Source organism: Haliotis asinina, chromosome 7 (genome assembly GCF_037392515.1).
Source record: "Haliotis asinina isolate JCU_RB_2024 chromosome 7, JCU_Hal_asi_v2, whole genome shotgun sequence".
Lineage (NCBI taxonomy): Eukaryota > Metazoa > Mollusca > Gastropoda > Lepetellida > Haliotidae > Haliotis > Haliotis asinina.
Window position 1 is genome coordinate 63,943,886 of NC_090286.1, and position 24,322 is coordinate 63,968,207.

General features: G+C 40.4%; 1 protein-coding gene across 2 annotated transcripts in view; it reads left to right on the plus strand.

Annotated features, from left to right (window-relative positions):
• Nucleotides 1-65: 65 nt before the first annotated feature.
• Nucleotides 66-24,322, plus strand: part of LOC137290629 (zinc finger FYVE domain-containing protein 16-like) — a 71,683-nt gene continuing 47,426 nt past the window's right edge. Inside the window, exons 1-2 of one of the 2 annotated variants that reach the window (XM_067821695.1) lie at nucleotides 66-185; nucleotides 6,804-6,871. In XM_067821695.1, coding sequence (XP_067677796.1) covers nucleotides 6,823-6,871 — 49 coding nt within the window. In that variant the 5' untranslated portion in view covers nucleotides 66-185; nucleotides 6,804-6,822. The remainder of the gene's footprint in view (nucleotides 186-6,803; nucleotides 6,872-24,322) is intronic. The other variant, XM_067821696.1, reaches the window with a different exon arrangement.

Consider the following 24,322-nt stretch of genomic DNA (forward strand, 5'->3'; position numbering starts at 1 on the left):
CAAGTAACAAATATATTCGTTGTCCAACTCCGACGTATTCCGGAAAATCACGACCAGTCACGAATGGAAATAGGCTATCTAATATGGCGACTGCAAGAGACTACCTCCACTGAGTCAGGGAAAAATTGTTGTGATTTGGTCTCCGGAAGTGCCTCATGAAACCAACGAAATGATATTTAGTTAAGGTATTCATTCTACCATTCGTCGTATTTCCAATTTAATTTGGTTACGGTCCTAATCTTAGGTAGATATATAAATACCAGGTCTATTCAGATGTCAACATTGACAACAATTTCGAGGATAGGTCACATCTTTGCAAGACCGAATCGTATTATCTGGTGCTGGTGAAATCTTAGATGCCTCTTATGTAACATTGCATATTCATGGAGGAGATATAACGGACGTGGGTTCCAATTATCCGAATACCAGATCGTCACATTTGCTCTTAGTGTGCTTAGATTTCAAAATGTTGACATATGTGTCTAAGAGTATAGCAGACCGCAATTACCCTCAGTTGTGACCAATAGAAACTGTATCTATATTACTTTTACTTATGGGAACTTTTCCTTCACTTCCCTTTGGTTGATGTGTACAGCATCACTGTGTGAACAAGGTCCTATTAGGTCTCATGTAGAAAGGAGATACAGGTGACACAGTGACAATATGGTTTTACTTTGACCCAGGAAGTGATAGTACCTGATTAGATGACAGTGTACAACACAAATCTTGACAGGAAACATTACTTTTATTGTTCAGACTACATTATCGTTTCCTGTTAAGCTTTTAGTGTTAGTATGCATATGTGTTCTTGTTCCTAGCATTCACACGAAACAAGTAGATTTTAAGAGTCTAAGATTCATTGAATGTGTGATACTATGCATGCTGATAATGTTCAGTGCACACATCATGGTTACTGATTAAATCTTTGAAGGGTATTTAGAAGCAGAGTGCATAAGAAAAGCCAGATTTATGGATGTCAACTTCTTTATTGTTGAAAACACAACATTTCAGAGCATTTGCTTGGTCCCTCACCTAAATAAGCGTATGCTTGTGCCTTCATTTGGTGAAGGAGCAAGTATACACGCTGAAATGTTGTGTTTTCCACAATAGAGAAGTTGACATCCATAAATCTGGCTTTTCTTATAGGTACTGATCATATTATTATAGTCATGTTTTTGAATAGTCATGAAGGTTTGAACCCCAATTTGGAATCTTATTTAACAATATCGGAACTAAGACTCATCATATTTATGTAATGAAACCCTGCAGAAACATGAATAATTTGCACCATGGCTTATGTGAAACCAAGTTCTACATGAGTATGATTCACTGCTAGTTTGGTTTCCTCAGGATGTGTGTATAGATAACATTGATGTTTGTGTGACATTCACTTCTCTGTCTTGCACCCCAGCAAAGACATGTTCCTGGCAATCATCTATGACCAAACCAAAGTTACAGATGTCTTCAACATTTGCAACTATGGCAGAAGTGATATCTGATCCAGTTGATATACAGTGTACAGAATATCAAGGCTGTACTGTGCACAGTGAACAAACATGATCAGTGGTGGAGCTCTTCTGTAGCCTAGTGGTTGAAGCATTTTCTTGTCACACTGAAGACCTGAGTTGGATTTTCCACATGAGTACAATGTGTGAAGTTCATTTCTGGTGTCCCCTGCTTATGATCTGTTTCGACTGTTATCATGATGTAGTATACCAGCTGGACAGTGGTTTTCTGTTTTTGTCTGTAGTTTGAGCTGTCTGAAAGTCACTTGCCCTTTGACAAATGGATTTTTAAGAAATTATTGAACCCCTAGTCCATGGTAGTGACAGACAATTGGCAGACTTGGCTTGCATGTTCAAGGAAGGGGGAAATGTACTGTCTACATTTTCATCATACAGAAAAAAACCTTCTTCAACTCTCCTGTGTATGTCTCCAGTGTACTTCCCCCTTATTATTGAAAAGTCTATCAACATTAGGAAAGTCATGTGCCATTTACAGTTTCGAAAATATGTTTTAGCTGAAAACAAAACAGCTGATGAAAAACGATACAGTGAGGTGTCTACATGTGCAGTAATTTTCGAACCCTCCTGACCAAGTCCAGTTATTCTCCATGCCCAGTGAATTGCCAGTTTGATGCTATCTCTGTTGTCAAACTTTTTTGTTTTAGTAACTGTGAAAACATTCTGAGCCTTCTGATGAACATAGTATTGGACTGAGTGCATCATGCATATGTTCAGCGCTATTCTGTTTATAGAATGTTGGTGGAGTATCACCAAAAGATAAGATGTACTGTTGATACACCAGCGTGAACATCAGCGATGAGGGTGAAAGCTGTCTTGGTTATCTGTCTCTTTGCATCTTGTGTACAAGCTGAGTCAGTTTAAGGTTGGACCATCCAGATGAGCACACCTAGTGCGTTAGTGAAGGGAAGATAATTTGAAAATAGGTATCCATACTCTGAGAAGTAAGGCTTGTTTGAAGGCTGTAGCCATAGTGATTTCTGTACATTATTGGGAGTTAGTGAAATCTGGTGCAGAGTGATGTAACTTTCTCTTAGTTCTACTGACAACTCAAACAATGCCAAATTTCAAAATTCTCAAAATTTCAAGATAGGCTGATCCAATGATGAAAATGTTTTCATTTGTAAAATGTCACAGCAATATTTGTTAATTAAATGAGATTTTGCTTGCAGCTTCCAATTCAGAGTTTACAGGATAAAATATTATATTCCTTTGCAACCATTTTAACATATGCTGAAGTCATGGCGCATACAATAATTGATTGAAAGTACAATTTAGTGAGTGTCCTGTACTGACAAATTTGTAAGTATTATGCTTTCTATGTATGAAGTAAATTTCTTTGCCAGTCACTGGTGTACATTGTCAAGATACAGCACTGATGGTTATTACTAAGCCACTTTTATGGTTGCCACTGATTTCACTTGTTTTCCTGAGCACAGGGGCTTGTATTGCTGAAAATAATACATCCTGGGTCCTACAAGCCTACACTGACATCCATATACATATAAAAAAGGATGTATATTGATCTCAGTGTAGGCTGGCTCCTACAGGTCTACACTGATATCCATATACATGTAAAGAAGGGTGTATAGGGATATCAGTTTAGGCTGGGTCCTACAAGTTGACACTGATATCCATATACATGTAATGAAGGATGTATGTGGAAATCAGTTTAGGCTGGATCCTACAAGCCTACACTGATATCCACATACATGTAAAGAAGGGTGTATAGGGATATCAGTGTAGGCTGGATCCTACAAGTCTACACTGATATCCATATACATGTAAAGAAGGATGTATAGGGATATCAGTTTAGGCTAGGTCCTACAAGTCGACACTGATATCCATATACATGTAAAGAAGGATGTATGTGGAAATCAGTGTAGGATGGGTCCTACAGGTCTACACTGATATCCATATGCATGTAAAGAAGGGTGTATAGGGATATCAGTTTAGGCTGGGTCCTACAAGTCGACACTGATATCCATATACATGTAAAGAAGGATGTATGTGGAAATCAGTGTAGACTTGTAGGATCCAGGGCATATTATTTTCAGCAATACAAGCTGATGTGAACCTGAGGAGGAGGACACTCTGCATCTGATTTCAGGGTGGAACTGACTGTGTTAGATGAAGGAGGAGATAAGCCTAATAATCACCTTCCCCAGATAGGACTGAAAAGTCTCAACAAGAAAGGTCCAAATATGATAATTCCAAGAGTTGATGCACATCTGGTTCTGAAATGCTTCCTGAAAATATGATAGTGGCGCTCATTGACTTACAATGATGAATGGGTATCAGGTATAAAAATGCATTCAATCATGTTGTGCCTTTGGACGCCACACAGATGATTTATATTTGCTGTTGTGAAAATACGTGTTCCCATACCATATGATGAACCAAATAAGCTTAAAACTTCACAAAAATTATGTCACTTCAATTATTTTTCACTACATCAGTAAACATGTGAACTCAAGAGCAGGATTTCCTGAACACTATCGTGACTGACAGAATTTGTATGGGACCTATAAAGTAACCCACCAACTATGTTATCGTACTAAACAGGATTTCCAGCTGGGTGTGCTGCTGTTCCAAATATCCACACCTTTGTTAATCTGTGAGAGTGCCAGGTTGATGGGATGCAAAAATTGCTTTTGAATCATTTGAGTTTGTCAAATTTTAGCACATTTACCGTTCAATGAATCAGTATAAAAGTTATTTTCAGAGTTGTAGTTGTGCTGCCATGGTACAGACGTTTTCATTTTTTCAAAAGTGTATTCTCCCTTGTTCTATAAATATGTATATTGAAGGTTTGAAAAGGTCTCTATTCATTGTTTAAATTCGATCTTGATGAACACATAGATACATATAATATATACAAAATAAGGTTATAAACAGTAATATTTCATTATACAGCTTCTATTGTGAATTTAAAACGGTTGTCCCTTGAAAGCATTTTGGCATTTTGCAAGAAGAGGTAGGCGGTCACATGGTCGTGTGGCGTCATACCTGAGGGTTGCTACATCAACACATGGAAAAGACAGTGGTTCTGAACCTGTTTGCTTACTGAGGCCTGCTTCAAGTGTAGCAGAAATATTAATCCACAAAGTCAAACCTTTAATTGGATGACATACTAGATACAAATAATATCACATACATGACAACATTGACAACAATCCCACCACTTGATGACATACCGTCATGGGACAATTCTGATCCTGACTACATTTTGAACAGACCACTGCAGGCTGGCATACAAGCCACCTGCCTAGCATGTGTTCATTGAAAACCGATCAAGGGTAGCTGCTTTCCTTCTTGTGTTCTGCAGTCTTGGTCACTGCTGGGGTATTTAGGCTGTTTTCATTTGATGTGAAAAACTGCCAGGTACATCCCTAAAATAGCTTTAAACTAGCATTTTTACATTTGCCCAGAAAATAAAACCACACCAAAAAAATACATTATCTGAATGTACCTATTTCCCTTTTTCCCCACTTTTGAAAGTGGGTTAAAAGTAACCTATATATACAGCTGTCACAATGTTTTAACAGGGGTTTTTCACGAAGTTTAATGCAAGTGCATTCAAATAAGTATTGAACATTGTATTAAACATGTTAAAGGAAGAGAGAGCCAACACTTCAATGTCCCCAACCATCCCTCCCTCTTCATTTCAGCCATTTTAACATTGTTGGGGACCAATCCCACTACTTTTAAGCAGTTATGTGGTCTCTCTTACCCGCACATTCTTATGCAAGTCCTCATTGGAGAAATTCACTCTGCTGAGTAACTGTTACAGTGACTTTGAAAAAATATACATGTATCTCTTGTCAAAAATAAGACAAATTATGACATACTTTTACATCAACTGTTTCTTTATATTACTAGAGTATTAATGTTGCTCCAAAGCAACTACATTTAAAACTCACCAGCATCGAACATCACTTCTGGAATGCTACTCTCGGTCTCTGTCCCAAGTTTACATTTCGACTGCAGTGTTAGTTAAGAAAGTCAAAGGGAATGTATCCATGTTGTGTTTTGCCTATTCGTATCCATATTTTGCCAGCACTGTGTTCTTTGATAGCACCTGTGGGGTCTTTCATAAACACACTGAGTGGACTCAGGGTATGACATCACACCCACAGATGGCAGACCGCTAAAAATAGAAATATGCATACTAGTGGGTGGGGCTAAAATGGCTTTCCTTTTGGTGCATATTTATAATTTTTAGGGCTTTTTTTCATAAATGGATGGTACAGATGTGGTGTATATATACAGTTTGAATGACATTATGTAATATTTACATTTTTTAGAAATCCTTTAAATCAAAAGGTCCTTTTGAAAATACAGGGTACTGGTATTTTAATAAGCTCCAGTCCTCTAAAAAGCGCCGGGCTTCTAATAAACGCTGTTTCTGGAGGTCCGTTGAAAAATTAAGGGCTGGGGGTGTTTATTAGAGGAGATACAGTAGTTTGAGTATTGTTGAATGCTCTGTTAAACAAAGAGCCAAACAAATCTACCTGTATGGGATAGTATATGGAAACATTTGGTTGATGATATATGTACAAGAATAAAAAAATAATTAAAAACATTTTGACTTTGTGACCAGTTGTACTGGGCCCCGTTTCACAAAGCTCTCGTAAGCTCACTTTTCTCGTAGTATCCGTAGCTCCTGTGTTACAACATAGGAGGCACAATGGCTACGAGAAAACTTACGAGGTCTTAGGCTTACGAGAGCTTTGTGAAATGGGGCCCTGAATATGATGATAGAGACAAATTGTGTCTTATTCCATGATTCAACAAACTCAAATGCTTACCTTTTATAGTTGTGACGTGTCACAGAGTGTGTTAGAAGACATTGATTTGCTCATGTGATAACTAATGAAAGTCGTATCATAAGTGTGAGTTGTACAGGCTCGTTATGGAATGAATCAGTCATTTAACGTTTTGGTGCCTTGGAATTTATTTGTATAGAGACAGTGTGTTTTTTGTCATAACATATAAACAGTTTCACTGAGAGGAATGCGTTTAGTATTCATCCAGTCATAATATTATCTAATACATAATGATGTATTATTGCTGAATATGTTAAAGACAGATTGAAAGCCTTAGTAGTACAGTTGTTTGGGTGGTTAGTGATGACTGAGTACAGTGTGTGAAGGCCTTGTAGACTGGCGAGTGTTGCGAAAGCATGGAGTCATGACTTCCCACTCAGCGTGTATACACTGCTGCAGCATGGATAGAGGGTGACTACAAGTGATGGCTGTACTGTATTTTATGTTTCAGTGACTCGGTATCATCGACCATGGATTTTGTAGATCTCGACAAAGTTCTTGATGAGTTCGAAGAAGAAGGTCAGTTCATGTTCCCATGGTTACTGTTGTATGTTAGTTAGAGTTCAGGTGTCACATCTTTCATTGTCATTTACAGTGTATGTTATCCAGCTTGTATAACCATAACTTATGGCCATGCAACAAACCTGGTTGTTATCTCTGCCTTTTAAAACATAGAACTTTAGGAATAACACCTTTCTGTTAATTCCATAGTGATGTTTCCATAGAGTGATGTTTCCATAGAGTGATGTTTCCATAGAGTAATGTTTCCATGGAGTGATGTTTCAGTGTAGATCCTTACTAAGACTTCATTTAGTCTTTTAGCTTGATGGTGGTGTAAGATCTGTTTGATTGTCATTTTAATAATATGAAAGGTACAATACTTTAGGGATAACAATTATATCAGTCAGTTCTGTGCTGTATTACTTCGCTTTTGTTCCATCAAGTTTTCCATAAATCATGGTATGCTTCATGATCGACTCACCAACTTCTATTAGAATTTCTAGAATAGTGATCACACAATGAGGAAGAGCTGACTGACCTGCTGCAAGGTCCTTGCAGGGATGTGTCACTAAGTCGGGCTGATACATAAATCACAGCTCCATCATGTACTTATCTAAATAACGCCGCTGGTTTAGAGAGGGCTGTAGTGGTTTGCTAAGAGTTGAAAATGGATTCAACATTGTGTTGATAGTAAAACGATGATGTTCATCGCTCTCATGTACCTTCACTGGGATGCACCTGGCATAGTGTCTGCTGAAGGGGAACTCCCATACTTTAGCACAGACTGACAACAATCATTATGTGGCTGGGATGGCTGAGCGGAGTAGCGTCCACGTCACAAGTGCGTCATCTTTAGGTTTGCATAGTAGGGTTACATTTGATTGTGTTTTTGATAACGTGTGCAGCATTTTGCTATGAAGAGCTCCTTGTTATGGCAGGAGTTTATGATCAGGTTTTCCCCAGCAGATTCACCAAAACGGTACTTGTACAAACTGTAGTTTCACCGAAACAGCACTCGTACAAACTGTAGTTTCACAAATATGGTCATTGTATGAACTGTAGTTGCACCAATATGGTCATTGTATTAACTGTAGTTGCACCAATATGGTCATTGTATGAACTGTAGTTGCACCAAAATGGTCATTGTATGAACTGTAGTTTCACCAATATGGTCATTGTATGAACTGTAGTTTCACCAAAATGGTCATTGTATGATCTGTAGTTTCACCTATATGGTAATTATACAAACTTTAGTTTCACCATTAGTTTCACCAATAGGGTAATTGTACAAACTGTAGTTTCCCCAGTGGTTTCACCAGTAGGGTAATTGTACAAACTGTAGTTTCCCCAGTGCAGTAATTGTGAAAACTGATTTTCATGTGTATGTTAACCAAGACAGTAATTGTACAAACTGGTTTTCATGTATAGGGTCCCCAGTGCAGCAATTATACAAACTGATTTTCACCTGTAGGTTAACCAATACAGTAATAGTACAAACTGATTTTCACCTGTAGTTTCCCCATTGCAGTAATTGTGCAAACTGATTTTCACCAAAGGTTCAACAATACAGTAATTGTACAAACTGTTTTTCACCTGCAGTCTCACCAATTCAGTAATTGTACAAACTGAATTGCACCTGTAGTTTCTCCATGACGTAATTGTACGAACTGGTTTTCATGTGCAGGTTCCCCAGTGCAGCAATTGTACAAACTGATTTTCACATGTAGTTTCTCCAATGCAGTAATTGTGCAAACTGATTTTCACCAGTAGTTTCACCATGACAGTAATTGTACAACCTGGTTTTCAAGTGTATGTTCCCCAGTGCAGCAATTGTACAAACTGATTTTCACCTTTATGTTCACCAGTATATTAATTGTGCAAACTGATTTTCACCTGTAGTTTCACCAATGCAGTAACTGTTCAAACTGATTTTCACCTGTAGGTTCGCCAATTTGGTAATTGTACAAACTGATTTACCTGTAGTTTCACCAATGCAGTAATAGTACAAACTGATTTTCACCTGTAGTTTCACCAATACAGTAATAGTAGAAACAGATTTTCACCTGTAGTTTCACCAAGACAGTGATTCTTTAGTTGAATGTCTTTTCGAAATATATTTCAGAAATAGATTTTGACCATATCACTATTATATTATTTTTATCCACAACTGAGACATCTAGTGCAAAGTGTCAAAGTGTGTCTCATTCATTACACAAGACAGCTCTTACTGTTTTGACAGCATTTAATGTCAGAGATACCTGTCTTCAACAAAGGAGTTCATAATGCACATCAGAGGACATCCTTATTAATAGGAATTAATGGTACATGCCTGATACCCGTCTGAATTGGGGTCGGTTGGGTATCCTCCTCCTAGTGGTTAAAGCTAGTCATGTGAAACACCTTGGATCAATTCCCCACATGGTACAATGTGTGAAGCCCATTTCTGGTGTCCCCCTGCCTCATTGCTGGAATATTACTAAAAGAAGCGTAAAACCCAACTCGCTCAAATATGTGATTCAGGTCTGTGTCCTGAATCCAAGTGAGAAATTGATCTGGAACTATTTGAGATAAATGGTAGTCTGTGAACTTACAGTAAATAGACTGAATGTATTATTGGTGGTACAACCTCATACACTTCTCCAGACCTAAATCATATCAAATTATCTTCAACTTAAGGGTGACAGCAAGTTCAAAGACTGCATGTTGAATGTTTTTCATTACACTGAAGATATGTGAGACTGATGTCCATATAGATTTTGTGCTTTATGTGAGAAATTGTGTTTCCATGGAAACCAAATTGTGAGCGATATTGATCTGGGTATTTAGGGACATCTGACAGTATTTTGATGAGACCGAATTCAGTCAGCTCAGTGTGCATGTTGTCAGTGCTGATCTGACTGATGACATGGAATCCTGCTGCACACACTGTGCTGTCTCTGTAGTGGGCAACAAGAGGCTGTGCCATCCTTAATGACCGTCCTTAAGTGCCAACTTTTCATCAAGCCGATTCAAGGTACTGACGTATCAGTGTTCAGCTTGTCGGTACCATTCATTAATAGACTTTACTTTGGTATCAGTTTCTGTGTTGATTGTGTCATACCCATGAAAACAATAAAGCTGTATCTTAACAATAAGCCATGGGTGACTAAAGAACTCAAGTCTGTGCTCAATGAAAAGAAAAGGGCGTTCTCTACTGGTGACATGGCGAAAGTAAAAGTTGTTCAGGAGGAAATATCATGTGCAATAGATGCATGTAAAAGACAATACGAGTCTAAAATTGAACAACAATTCTCGGACGATGATCTTCGTCGGGCTTGGAGTGGAGTCAAATGTGTACTGGGGACAGATAAGAAGCGTAAACCTCGACCTCGGACCCTCGACAATTTGCTAACAATTTAAATACTTTCTACTCTCGATTTGTTACAGTGGTCTTCAGTGATGAAAGAGACAATGTTCGAAATATGTTATCCGATGACCGTATGATTTAGTTAACTCCCTTTGATGTCTTCAATTCATTTTCTAAAATAAATACTCACAAAGCAACTGGTCTGGATAATCTTTGTGGTAAAGATAACTTCCATCCAGTTGCTTTGATGCCTATACCTATGAAATGTTTGGAAAAAATGGTAAAGCGTTTGCTCCTACAAGAAACAGAGCACCTTCTCAACCCTCTTCAGTTTGCCTACAGGGCTGGGCGAGGTGTCGAGGATGCCACCATCACCTTATTAAATAATATTTACAAACATCTAGAACTTTCCTATTTCTATGTACGAATTCTGTTTGCAGACTTTTCTTCAGCTTTTAATACCATCCAGCCTCATATTTTAATGCAAAAGCTACGTAATATGTCAGTCAACCCATGTGATATAAAATGGATAGAATCGTTTCTTGTAAAAAGATCCCAGTTCACCAACAACATTCCTTTCCACTGGTGCCCTGCAAGGTTGTGTCCATTCCCGGTTTTGTTTATTTTATGTACAAATTACTGTGTCAGTAGCTTTTCACAAGGATTAACTGTAAAGTTTGCAGAAGATGCCGTACTCGCTGGATTTATAAGGCACTCGGAGAATGACTATCGCTCCGAAATCACAAAATTTCTTGACTGGTGTAATGTCAACTTCCTTAAATTAAATGTTGAGAAAACAAAAGAGATGATTATTGATTTTCGGAAAAGTACAATGAATTACTGCCAATTACCATTGATAACGAAATCATTGATAGAGTTGAGGAATATAAGTATCTTGGCACAGTGATTCTAAGACGGCTTAGATTCTTAGAAGTGATTCTAAGCTCACCTGGAACAGCAACACTGACTACATACACAAGAAAGGGCTAAAGTGGCTATACTTTTTACGTCATCTTTGTTATTTAAAGATTGACACAACCATATTGTCATTGTTCTATAAGTCTTTTATTCAAAGTATTTTCGTTTTCAATTTACATTGCTGGTATAGGGGTCTGTCTGTTCAAAATCGATATAAACTTTCCAAAATTGTTAACACAGCAAGCAAAATTTCTGGACTCAGAATGCAAGATATTGGCACTATTTACAAGCAGCAAATTGGAAAGAAAGCACGTAAAATTAAAGATGACAGCACTCATGTCCTATCTGTGGAATTTCAACTTATTCCGTCAGGCCATCGACTGCGTACGCCAATATTCAGAATAAACAGGGCTTGAAATTCTTTCATCCCAGCAAGCATCAGTTTTAAATGAATTATTTTAATGTTTGTTAATCACCTTACAATCACTTGTTTCAAACTTGTATAAATACTTTTAGTGCCACTGCTCCTCATCAAAATTTCTTTTTTCTTTTTAATGTCGCCTGTATACAGCTCTGATTCTTAAATTTGTTATTATACATTCACATTTATCTTTACCTCATATTCTGGGTGTTGTTGCTAGCTGTTTTAGTACTACTTGACATATGAATGGGTGTTTTGTGTCCTTATGTATCTGTATCTCTTGCATTGTATGTGTTTTCAATTTTAACCGTGCAAAACAAATTTCCTTCAGGATAATAAAGCATTATCTTATCTTGTCTTATCTTATCTAGTGGCACTCTTGTCATTTATGTTTTGTTGAGTGAAATTTCATATAAATATATAAATGGTAGAAGCTCCGAGATAGAATAGGTCTTCAGCAACCCATGCTGCCACAGAAGGTGACTATGCTTGTTGTAAGAGGTGACTCATGGGATTGAGTGGTCAGGCTTGCTGACTTGGTTGACAACTGTCATCACTTCCCAGTGGCTCAGATCTATGCTTATTTTGTTGATCACTGGAGTGTCTGGTCCAGACTCTCTTACAGACTCCATCGTATGTTGTCAGAAACGTGTACATGAATGTGACACATGTGAGTACATGTACTTGCAAATGGAGTTATTCGTAAACTTTATACATGTGTTTGATATTACGAATAAGATATATAAATTTAGTGCATTTTTATGTTATATGCCAATAAAATACATATGAACACTGATTTTATTATCGCTTTAATATTATTCATAGTGACATTGGGGATTTGAATCATGATTGTCCTGTTTTTGACCATGGGTGTGGTCTGTTCTCAGAAATCGATGGTCCGACATTCTCAGTAATTCGATGTCCATCAGACGATGTCGGATTAGCGAGACTTGACTGTTTGGACAAACTGCTGCCATATAGCTGGAATATTGCTGAGTGTGGCATAAAACTAAACTCAGTCATTCCCAAAATGTGTGTGAATGCCAAGCTGGTCTACAGTGTATAGACACCTCCTTTGGCCTTGTTTCTGTGGTCCTCCAGGAGATAATCTTGGTACATAGCTGATCTACCCCTAATTATCTGGTCATGCATAATATAGGGCACATCCAATGAGTTTCTTAAAGATGTTTTACTGATAAGTCTAAAATATACAAAAAATATTGATGGAAATCAATTTTGATAGTCAATAAGTGACTTTTCATGAATGCTTAACATTCTGAACATATGAGTTTTGGAGTGTAAGGTCTCAGGCATGTTATCCAGCTTCTGTCTTATCCCAGAGGGATGTTGTCATTCTGGTGTATTATTTATCTGGTGTATTTTAAAACGTGTTATCCAGCTTGTGTCTTATCCCTCACGGATGTTGGCCATCTTGTGTGTTATATCAAGTGCTTTATCCATAATGCGTCTCATCCCACAGATGATATCCATGTTGTGTGTTATATTACAGTTATGCTACCAGCTTGTGTACTATACCACAGATTTATTGTCTGTGTAGCACAAATTGGAAACTTTGTCCTGTTATATGTGTTAATATTTAATCATCAAACCTTGGATAACTATGCTATGATCAGCAGGGAGGTTTTCCAGTTTGACGTATTGCTGTGACTGTGTGACAGCTCTTACCAAGTGGAGGTAGGTTCTCAGCTTGTAACAAACAATTTGCTGTTATACTTAGCTGCTTCAGCGCCAGGAATATGGAGGGAGGTACGCATGACACTGCGTGTGACTCACATGCATATATCATGTAACAAGGCTCTTTTGGTGGTGGTGGAGAGCCACAGTGACACACACAGATTATACCACTCAAGGATTAAGTCAACAGTGTATATCAAAGTAAACAGCACTCATGTTTTCTGTAGTGTGATTAGAACAGTGGTAAAATATGTCCTACCATTATGTAAGAGGTTGACTAGTCTTGGACTGGATGTGTGAACATACATCCCATGGCATCATCATGCATGGAAGGCTGCTGTACTGGAAATGAGAGGTGTAATACTGATAGAGGGGCAGTACAGTCTGTATATATGACAATACTTTTGAGGTCACAAAGCGTGATAAGGTTACAGTGGCTATTATCAACTTTGATGCGGGTTGGTTTTCAGCAACCCATGTTTGTCATAAGAGGCAACTAGCAGGATTGGGTGGTCAGACTTGGTTGACACGTCATCATATCCTGGATGTGTAATTTAATGCTCATGCTGTTGGTCTTTGGATTGTCTGGTCGAGACTCAATCATTTACAGACTGTTTTATTTGTACATAATAACTAATTTCTATTAGATGCTTTTTTAATTTAATTAAATAATTTAGAGAAGATATTTAGCCCGAATGTAGATCATCATCAAACTGTTTGTCATTTGTTCTTCTGGTAACATTCTTTTTAATGTAGTGGGGAAGACATGATAAGAACAATGTGCCAGTTAGCCCTGTGTGAGGATTCTTAATTTTGGTCACTGACATATTGTTTGTTTTCTGCCTTATATAAACATAATTATCCTAAGAAAGAATTTAATTTGACATTATCCTAATAAAGTATTTAATAAGAAATACAGTTTGCTCAATCTTCATGTATAGTGTAATAAAGGACACTTTATGTCCTTGTGCAAAATGTGTTGTTGGGAATTAAGTATTAGGCTCCATCCTTCCGTTGTAATATCTTAAGAATGGTCAAATAGATTCTTTTCATATTCTGTACCTAGGATCATCACTGTTTAATAAAGGTCGCTGTCTGGTTTGGTGACCTTGACCTTCATTACAAGGTCACAAGGTGACTTCAACATTTTACCCTTGTCAGTTAGACATCTCAAGGAGTGTACACTGAATGTTCTTCATATTCAGCACCAAGCTTTATCTAGGGAAGCTGCAGGGCCAAGTCGAATTTGGTGACCTTCATATAATTTTCAAGGTCATGGTAATGCTTTGAAGATTTCAGCATGACAGGCTGCATTTTACGCTTGTCAACAAAATATCTCAAGAGCCGTTAACTGGATTTTCTTCATATTCATCACCACTTTTTATCTTGGGAAGGTGCAGGACCCAGTCGATTAAGTGACTTTCGCTTAATTTTTAAGGTCATGGCGACACTTTGAAGAAATCTGCATTTCAAGCTACATGTTAAACTTTTCAGTGAGATACCTCAAGAAAGTGTTCGCTGGATCTTCTTCATAGACTTTCAAGACATGCTTGAATGCTTCTCCATAAGCAATTTCTTTATTACTACTTTTTCATATTTCATGCACTGAAACGGTCATGTCAAAGTGTCTGTTGAAAATATTTGTGTGTTTTAACAACTACAGAGCAATATATCACAAGAGGCTGACTGGTCATATTTTTGTTGACACGTAGCTTCATCTTAAATTATGACCTTCACTTTCATTACTTTTTAAGTTTGATTTGATAATTTATGGCAGGGGATTAAGTCACCTTAGTGGCAATGCTTGTTATTTTTTCTGTTCCAAAATGAACAGTTAGAGAGCTGACATCTAATTACCTATCAACATGGTAGCCTGCAGGAAATGTCACATGGCAGTGGTACTTCCTAAATGTTACTCTATCTTGAATCAGTGGACTTGTAAATTGTAAAATCATTGTTCTTCTCTGTGTGGGAAGACTAATCATCAACATCATTGAAATTTGTGAATCAACTATGTCATATGATGATATTTTTCGGAATCAGTTTATACAATTAGTGAGTGTAAAATGAGGCTTATTTAATCTTCCATCAGTATCAAGCAGGATGGCATCAGAAAGGTTCTCCATTCTTTTTAGCCATATAGCAAGCACTTGCACAGTTATGTTATCTCCTTTCTTGCGGATATTGTGAGTTATTCCACGGTTTACATACTTCCTAACACTGCATACCTGTACAGCCAACTGTACAACTTCAACAATTTATGCAGCAGTCTAGACAAAGCTCTTTTGACGGGCATTTCCTATAAGACAGCATTTAAAGGAAATCACGTCTGATTGTTGTGAGGCAAAATAATTTATAGATTACAACAGGGGCTTCATGTTACTTACACACATACTTCTGAAGATATTAGGTAGAATCAGTCCTGTGGTTAGGATCAGAAATATGAAGAGGCGGTCTCAGTCTTCATTTATAATTCGATTCGTGTAAGTGAAAAGATGGATGCTACATAATTAGGATGGAATTGATGACATGACAGTTGTAATGTGTTTACTCAGTTGATTAAATAAGAGGATAAGTAGATTAAAATTACTTGTGTTAAAGCATACAGAGGAAAGCTCCCTGATCATGATTGGCTGACACGATATGGTTGATACGGATTACTTCTTGGAGCTTGTAATTCCTCCAACAGTGGCTGCTAGTACAGAGGAGTTTAGTATGGTGCCAGGGGATGGTGTGATGAGCACATGATGACTACACAGTTGATAGATTGTGATGAGCACATGATGACTACACAGTTGATGGTGTGATGAGCTCTTGATGACTACACAGTTGATAGATTGTGATGAGCACATGATGACTACGCAGTTGATGGTGTGATGAGCACATGATGACTACACAGTTGATAGATTGTGATGGGCACTTGATGACTACGCAGTTGATGGTGTGATGGGCACTTGATGACTACACAGTTGATAGATTGTGATGAGCACATGATGACTACGCAGTTGATGGTGTGATGAGCACATGATGACTACACAGTTGATGGTGTGATGGGCACTTGATGACTACGCAGTTGATAGATTGTGATGAGCACATGATGACTACACAGTTGATGGTGTGATGGGCACTTGATGACTACACAGTTGATAGATTGTGATGAGCACATGATCACTACGCAGTTGATGGTGTGATGAGCACATGATGACTACACAGTTGATAGATTGTGATGGGCACTTGATGACTACGCAGTTGATGGTGTGATGGGCACTTGATGACTACGCAGTTGATGGTGTGATGGGCACTTGATGACTACGCAGTTGATAGATTGTGATGAGCACATGATGACTACACAGTTGATGGTGTGATGAGCACATGATGACTACACAGTTGATAGATTGTGATGAGCACATGATGACTACACAGTTGATACATTGTGATGAGCACTTGATGACTACGCAGTTGATAGATTGTGATGGGCACTTGATGACTACGCAGTTGATGGTGTGATGGGCACTTGATGACTACGCAGTTGATGGTGTGATGGGCACTTGATGACTACGCAGTTGATAGATTGTGATGAGCACATGATGACTACACAGTTGATGGTGTGATGAGCACATGATGACTACACAGTTGATAGATTGTGATGAGCACATGATGACTACACAGTTGATAGATTGTGATGAGCACATGATGACTACACAGTTGATGGTGTGATGGGCACATGATGACTACAGAGTTGATAGATTGTGATGGGCACTTGATGACTACGCAGTTGATGGTGTGATGGGCACTTGATGACTAAGCAGTTGATGGTGTGATGAGCACATGATGACTACGCAGTTGATAGATTGTGATGGGCACTTGATGACTACGCAGTTGATGGTGTGATGGGCACTTGATGACTACACAGTTGATGGTGTGATGAGCACATGATGACTACGCAGTTGATAGATTGTGATGGGCACTTGATGACTACACAGTTGATGGTGTGATGGGCACTTGATGACTACGCAGTTGATGGTGTGATGGGCACATGATGACTACACAGTTGATAGATTGTGATGGGCACATGATGACTACACAGTTGATAGATTGTGATGAGCACATGATGACTACGCAGTTGATAGATTGTGATGGGCACTTGATGACTACGCAGTTGATAGATTGTGATGGGCACTTGATGACTACACAGTTGATGGTGTGATGGGCACTTGATGACTACACAGTTGATGGTGTGGTGGGCACTTGATGACTACGCAGTTGATGGTGTGATGGGCACTTGATGACTACACATTTGATGGTGTGGTGGGCACATGATGACTACGCAGTTGATAGATTGTGATGGGCACTTGATGACTACGCAGTTGATGGTGTGATGGGAACTTGATGACTACACAGTTGATGGTGTGATGGGCACTTGATAACTACGCAGTTGATAGATTGTGATGGGCACTTGATGACTACGCAGTTGATGGTGTGATGGGCACTTGGTGACTACGCAGTTGATGGTGTGATGGGCACTTGATGACTACGCAGTTGATAGATTGTGCTGGGCACTTGATGACTACGCAGTTGATGGTGTGATGGGTGCATGATGACTACACATTTGATGGTGTGATGGGCACTTGATGACTACGCAGTTGATAGATTGTGATGAGCACATGATGACTACACAGTTGATGGTGTGATGAGCACATGATGACTACACAGTTGATAGATTGTGATGGGCACTTGATGACTACGCAGTTGATAGATTGTGATGGGCACATGATGACTACACAGTTGATGGTGTGATGGGCACTTGATGACTACGCAGTTGATGGTGTGATGGGCACTTGATGACTAAGCAGTTGATGGTGTGATGAGCACATGATGACTACGCAGTTGATAGATTGTGATGGGCACTTGATGACTACGCAGTTGATGGTATGATGGGCACTTGATGACTACACAGTTGATGGTGTGATGAGCACATGATGACTACGCAGTTGATAGATTGTGATGGGCACTTGATGACTACGCAGTTGATGGTGTGATGGGCACTTGATGACTACGCAGTTGATGGTGTGATAGGCGCATGATGACTACACAGTTGATGGTGTGATGGGAACATGATGACTACACAGTTGATGGTGTGATGGGAACATGATGACTATACAGTTGATGGTGTGATGGGCGCATGATGACTATACAGTTGATGGTGTGATGGGCGCATGATGACTACACAGTTGATGGTGTGATGGGCACATGATGACTACTCAGTTGATGGTGTGATGGGCACATGATTAGACACTTGATGGTGTGATGGGTGCATGATGACTACATAGTTGATAGATTGTGATGGGCACATGATGACTACACAGTTGATGGTGTGATGGGTGCATGATGACTATACAGTTGATGGTGTGATGGGCACTTGATGACTACGCAGTTGATAGATTGTGATGGGCACTTGATGACTACGCAGTTGATGGTGTGATGGGCACTTGATGACTAAGCAGTTGATGGTGTGATGAGCACATGATGACTACGCAGTTGATAGATTGTGATGGGCACTTGATGACTACGCAGTTGATGGTGTGATGGGCACTTGATGACTACGCAGTTGATAGATTGTGCTGGGCACTTGATGACTACGCAGTTGATGGTGTGATGGGTGCATGATGACTACACATTTGATGGTGTGATGGGCACTTGATGACTACGCAGTTGATAGATTGTGATGAGCACATGATGACTACACAGTTGATGGTGTGATGAGCACATGATGACTACACAGTTGATAGATTGTGATGAGCACATGATGACTACACAGTTGATAGATTGTGATGAGCACATGATGACTACGCAGTTGATGGTGTGATGGGCATATGATGACTACACAGTTGATAGATTGTGATGGGCACTTGATGACTACGCAGTTGATAGATTGTGATGGGCACATGATGACTACACAGTTGATAGATTGTGATGGGCACTTGATGACTACGCAGTTGATGGTGTGATGGGCACTTGATGACTAAGCAGTTGATGGTGTGATGAGCACATGATGACTACGCAGTTGATAGATTGTGATGGGCACTTGATGACTACGCAGTTGATGGTGTGATGGGCACTTGATGACTACACAGTTGATGGTGTGATGAGCACATGATGACTACGCAGTTGATAGATTGTGATGGGCACTTGATGACTACGCAGTTGATGGTGTGATGGGCACTTGATGACTACGCAGTTGATGGTGTGATAGGCGCATGATGACTATACAGTTGATGGTGTGATGGGCGCATGATGACTACACAGTTGATGGTGTGATGGGAACATGATGACTATACAGTTGATGGTGTGATGGGCGCATGATGACTATACAGTTGATGGTGTGATGGGCGCATGATGACTACACAGTTGATGGTGTGATGGGCACATGATGACTACTCAGTTGATAGATTGTGATGAGCACATGATGACTACACAGTTGATAGATTGTGATGAGCACATGATGACTACACAGTTGATGGTGTGATGGGCACATGATGACTACACAGTTGATAGATTGTGATGGGCACTTGATGACTACACAGTTGATAGATTGTGATGGGCACATGGTGACTACACAGTTGATAGATTGTGATGGGCACTTGATGACTACGCAGTTGATGGTGTGATGGGCACTTGATGACTAAGCAGTTGATGGTGTGATGAGCACATGATGACTACGCAGTTGATAGATTGTGATGGGCACTTGATGACTACGCAGTTGATGGTGTGATGGGCACTTGATGACTACACAGTTGATGGTGTGATGAGCACATGATGACTACGCAGTTGATAGATTGTGATGGGCACTTGATGACTACGCAGTTGATGGTGTGATGGGCACTTGATGACTACGCAGTTGATGGTGTGATAGGCGCATGATGACTATACAGTTGATGGTGTGATGGGCGCATGATGACTACACTGTTGATGGTGTGATGGGAACATGATGACTATACAGTTGATGGTGTGATGGGCGCATGATGACTATACAGTTGATGGTGTGATGGGCGCATGATGACTACACAGTTGATGGTGTGATGGGCACATGATGACTACTCAGTTGATGGTGTGATGGGCACATGATTAGACACTTGATGGTGTGATGGGTGCATGATGACTACATAGTTGATTGATTGTGATGGACACATGATGACTACACAGTTGATGGTGTGATGGGTGCATGATGACTATACAGTTGTTGGTGTGATGGGTGCATGATGACTACGCAGTTGATAGATTGTGATGGGCACTTGATGACTACACAGTTGATGGTGTGATGGGCACTTGATGACTAAGCAGTTGATGGTGTGATGAGCACATGATGACTACGCAGTTGATAGATTGTGATGGGCACTTGATGACTACGCAGTTGATGGTGTGATGGGCACTTGATGACTACACAGTTGATGGTGTGATGAGCACATGATGACTACGCAGTTGATAGATTGTGATGGGCACTTGATGACTACTCAGTTGATGGTGTGATGGGCACTTGATGACTACGCAGTTGATGGTGTGATGGGCACATGATGACTACGCAGTTGATAGATTGTGATGGGCACATGATGACTACACAGTTGATGGTGTGGTGGGCACTTGATGACTACACAGTTGATGGTGTGGTGGGCACTTGATGACTATGCAGTTGATGGTGTGATGGGCACTTGATGACTACACAGTTGATGGTGTGGTGGGCACATGATGACTACGCAGTTGATAGATTGTGATGGGCACTTGATGACTACGCAGTTGATGGTGTGATGGGAACTTGATGACTACACAGTTGATGGTGTGATGGGCACTTGATAACTACGCAGTTGATGGTGTGATGGGCACTTGATGACTACACAGTTGATGGTGTGATGGGCACATGATGACTACGCAGTTGATAGATTGTGATGGGCACTTGATGACTACGCAGTTGATGGTGTGATGGGCACTTGATGACTACGCAGTTGATAGATTGTGATGGGCACTTGATGACTACGCAGTTGATGGTGTGATGGGCACTTGATGACTACGCACTTGATGGTGTGATGGGCACTTGATGACTACGCAGTTGATAGATTGTGATGGGCACTTGATGACTACGCAGTTGATGGTGTGATGGGTGCATGATGACTACACATTTGATGGTGTGATGGGCACTTGATGACTACGCAGTTGATGGTGTGATGGACACATGATGACTACACAGTTGATGGTGTGATGGGTGCATGATGACTATACAGTTGTTGGTGTGATGGGTGCATGATGACTACGCAGTTGATAGATTGTGATGGGCACTTGATGACTACGCAGTTGATGGTGTTATGGGCACTTGATGACTAAGCAGTTGATGGTGTGATGAGCACATGATGACTACGCAGTTGATAGATTGTGATGGGCACTTGATGACTATGCAGTTGATGGTGTGATGGGCACTTGATGACTACACAGTTGATGGTGTGATGAGCACATGATGACTACGCAGTTGATAGATTGTGATGGGCACTTGATGACTACGCAGTTGATGGTGTGATGGGTGCATGATGACTACGCAGTTGATGGTGTGATGGGCACATGATGACTACGCAGTTGATAGATTGTGATGGGCACATGATGACTACACAGTTGATAGATTGTGATGGGCACTTGATGACTACGCAGTTGATAGATTGTGATGGACAGTTGATGACTACGCAGTTGATGGTGTGATGGGCACTTGATGACTACACAGTTGATGGTGTGGTGGGCACTTGATGACTACGCAGTTGATGGTGTGATGGGCACTTGATGACTACACAGGTGATGGTGTGGTGGGCACATGAAGACTACACAGTTGATAGATTGTGATGGGCACTTGATGACTACGCAGTTGATGGTGTGATGGGCACTTGATGACTAAGCAGTTGATGGTGTGATGAGCACATGATGACTACGCAGTTGATAGATTGTGATGGGCACTTGATGACTACACAGTTGATGGTGTGATGGGCCCTTGATGACTACACAGTTGATGGTGTGATGGGCACTTGATAACTACGCAGTTGATGGTGTGATGGGCACTTGATGACTACACAGTTGATGGTGTGATGGGCACATGATGACTACGCAGTTGATAGATTGTGATGGGCACTTGATGACTACGCAGTTGATGGTGTGATGGGCACTTGATGACTACGCAGTTGATAGATTGTGATGGGCACTTGATGACTACGCAGTTGATGGTGTGATGGGCACTTGATGACTACGCACTTGATGGTGTGATGGGCACTTGATGACTACGCAGTTGATAGATTGTGATGGGCACTTGATGACTACGCAGTTGATGGTGTGATGGGTGCATGATGACTACACATTTGATGGTGTGATGGGCACTTGATGACTACGCAGTTGATGGTGTGATGGACACATGATGACTACACAGTTGATGGTGTGATGGGTGCATGATGACTATACAGTTGTTGGTGTGATGGGTGCATGATGACTACGCAGTTGATAGATTGTGATGGGCACTTGATGACTACGCAGTTGATGGTGTGATGGGAACTTGATGACTACACAGTTGATGGTGTGATGGGCACTTGATGACTACACAGTTGATGGTGTGATGGGCACATGATGACTACGCAGTTGATAGATTGTGATGGGCACTTGATGACTACGCAGTTGATGGTGTGATGGGCACTTGATGACTACGCAGTTGATAGATTGTGATGGGCACTTGATGACTACGCAGTTGATGGTGTGATGGGCACTTGATGACTACGCAGTTGATGGTGTGATGGGCACTTGATGACTACGCAGTTGATAGATTGTGATGGGCACTTGATGACTACGCAGTTGATGGTGTGATGGGTGCATGATGACTACACATTTGATGGTGTGATGGGCACTTGATGACTACGCAGTTGATGGTGTGATGGACACATGATGACTACACAGTTGATGGTGTGATGGGTGCATGATGACTATACAGTTGTTGGTGTGATGGGTGCATGATGACTACGCAGTTGATAGATTGTGATGGGCACTTGATGACTACGCAGTTGATGGTGTTATGGGCACTTGATGACTAAGCAGTTGATGGTGTGATGAGCACATGATGACTACGCAGTTGATAGATTGTGATGGGCACTTGATGACTATGCAGTTGATGGTGTGATGGGCACTTGATGACTACACAGTTGATGGTGTGATGAGCACATGATGACTACGCAGTTGATAGATTGTGATGGGCACTTGATGACTACGCAGTTGATGGTGTGATGGGCACTTGATGACTACGCAGTTGATGGTGTGATGGGCACATGATGACTACGCAGTTGATAGATTGTGATGGGCACTTGATGACTACACAGTTGATAGATTGTGATGGGCACTTGATGACTACGCAGTTGATAGATTGTGATGGACAGTTGATGACTACGCAGTTGATGGTGTGATGGGCACTTGATGACTACACAGTTGATGGTGTGGTGGGCACTTGATGACTACGCAGTTGATGGTGTGATGGGCACTTGATGACTACACAGTTGATGGTGTGGTGGGCACATGAAGACTACACAGTTGATAGATTGTGATGGGCACTTGATGACTACGCAGTTGATGGTGTGATGGGCACTTGATGACTAAGCAGTTGATGGTGTGATGAGCACATGATGACTACGCAGTTGATAGATTGTTATGGGCACTTGATGACTACGCAGTTGATGGTGTGATGGGCACTTGATGACTACACAGTTGATGGTGTGATGAGCACATGATGACTACGCAGTTGATAGATTGTGATGGGCACTTGATGACTACGCAGTTGATGGTGTGATGGGCACTTGATGACTACGCAGTTGATGGTGTGATGGGCACATGATGACTACGCAGTTGATAGATTGTGATGGGCACATGATGACTACACAGTTGATAGATTGTGATGAGCACTTGATGACTACGCAGTTGATGGTGTGGTGGGCACTTGATGACTACACAGTTGATGGTGTGGTGGGCACTTGATGACTATGCAGTTGATGGTGTGATGGGCACTTGATGACTACGCAGTTGATAGATT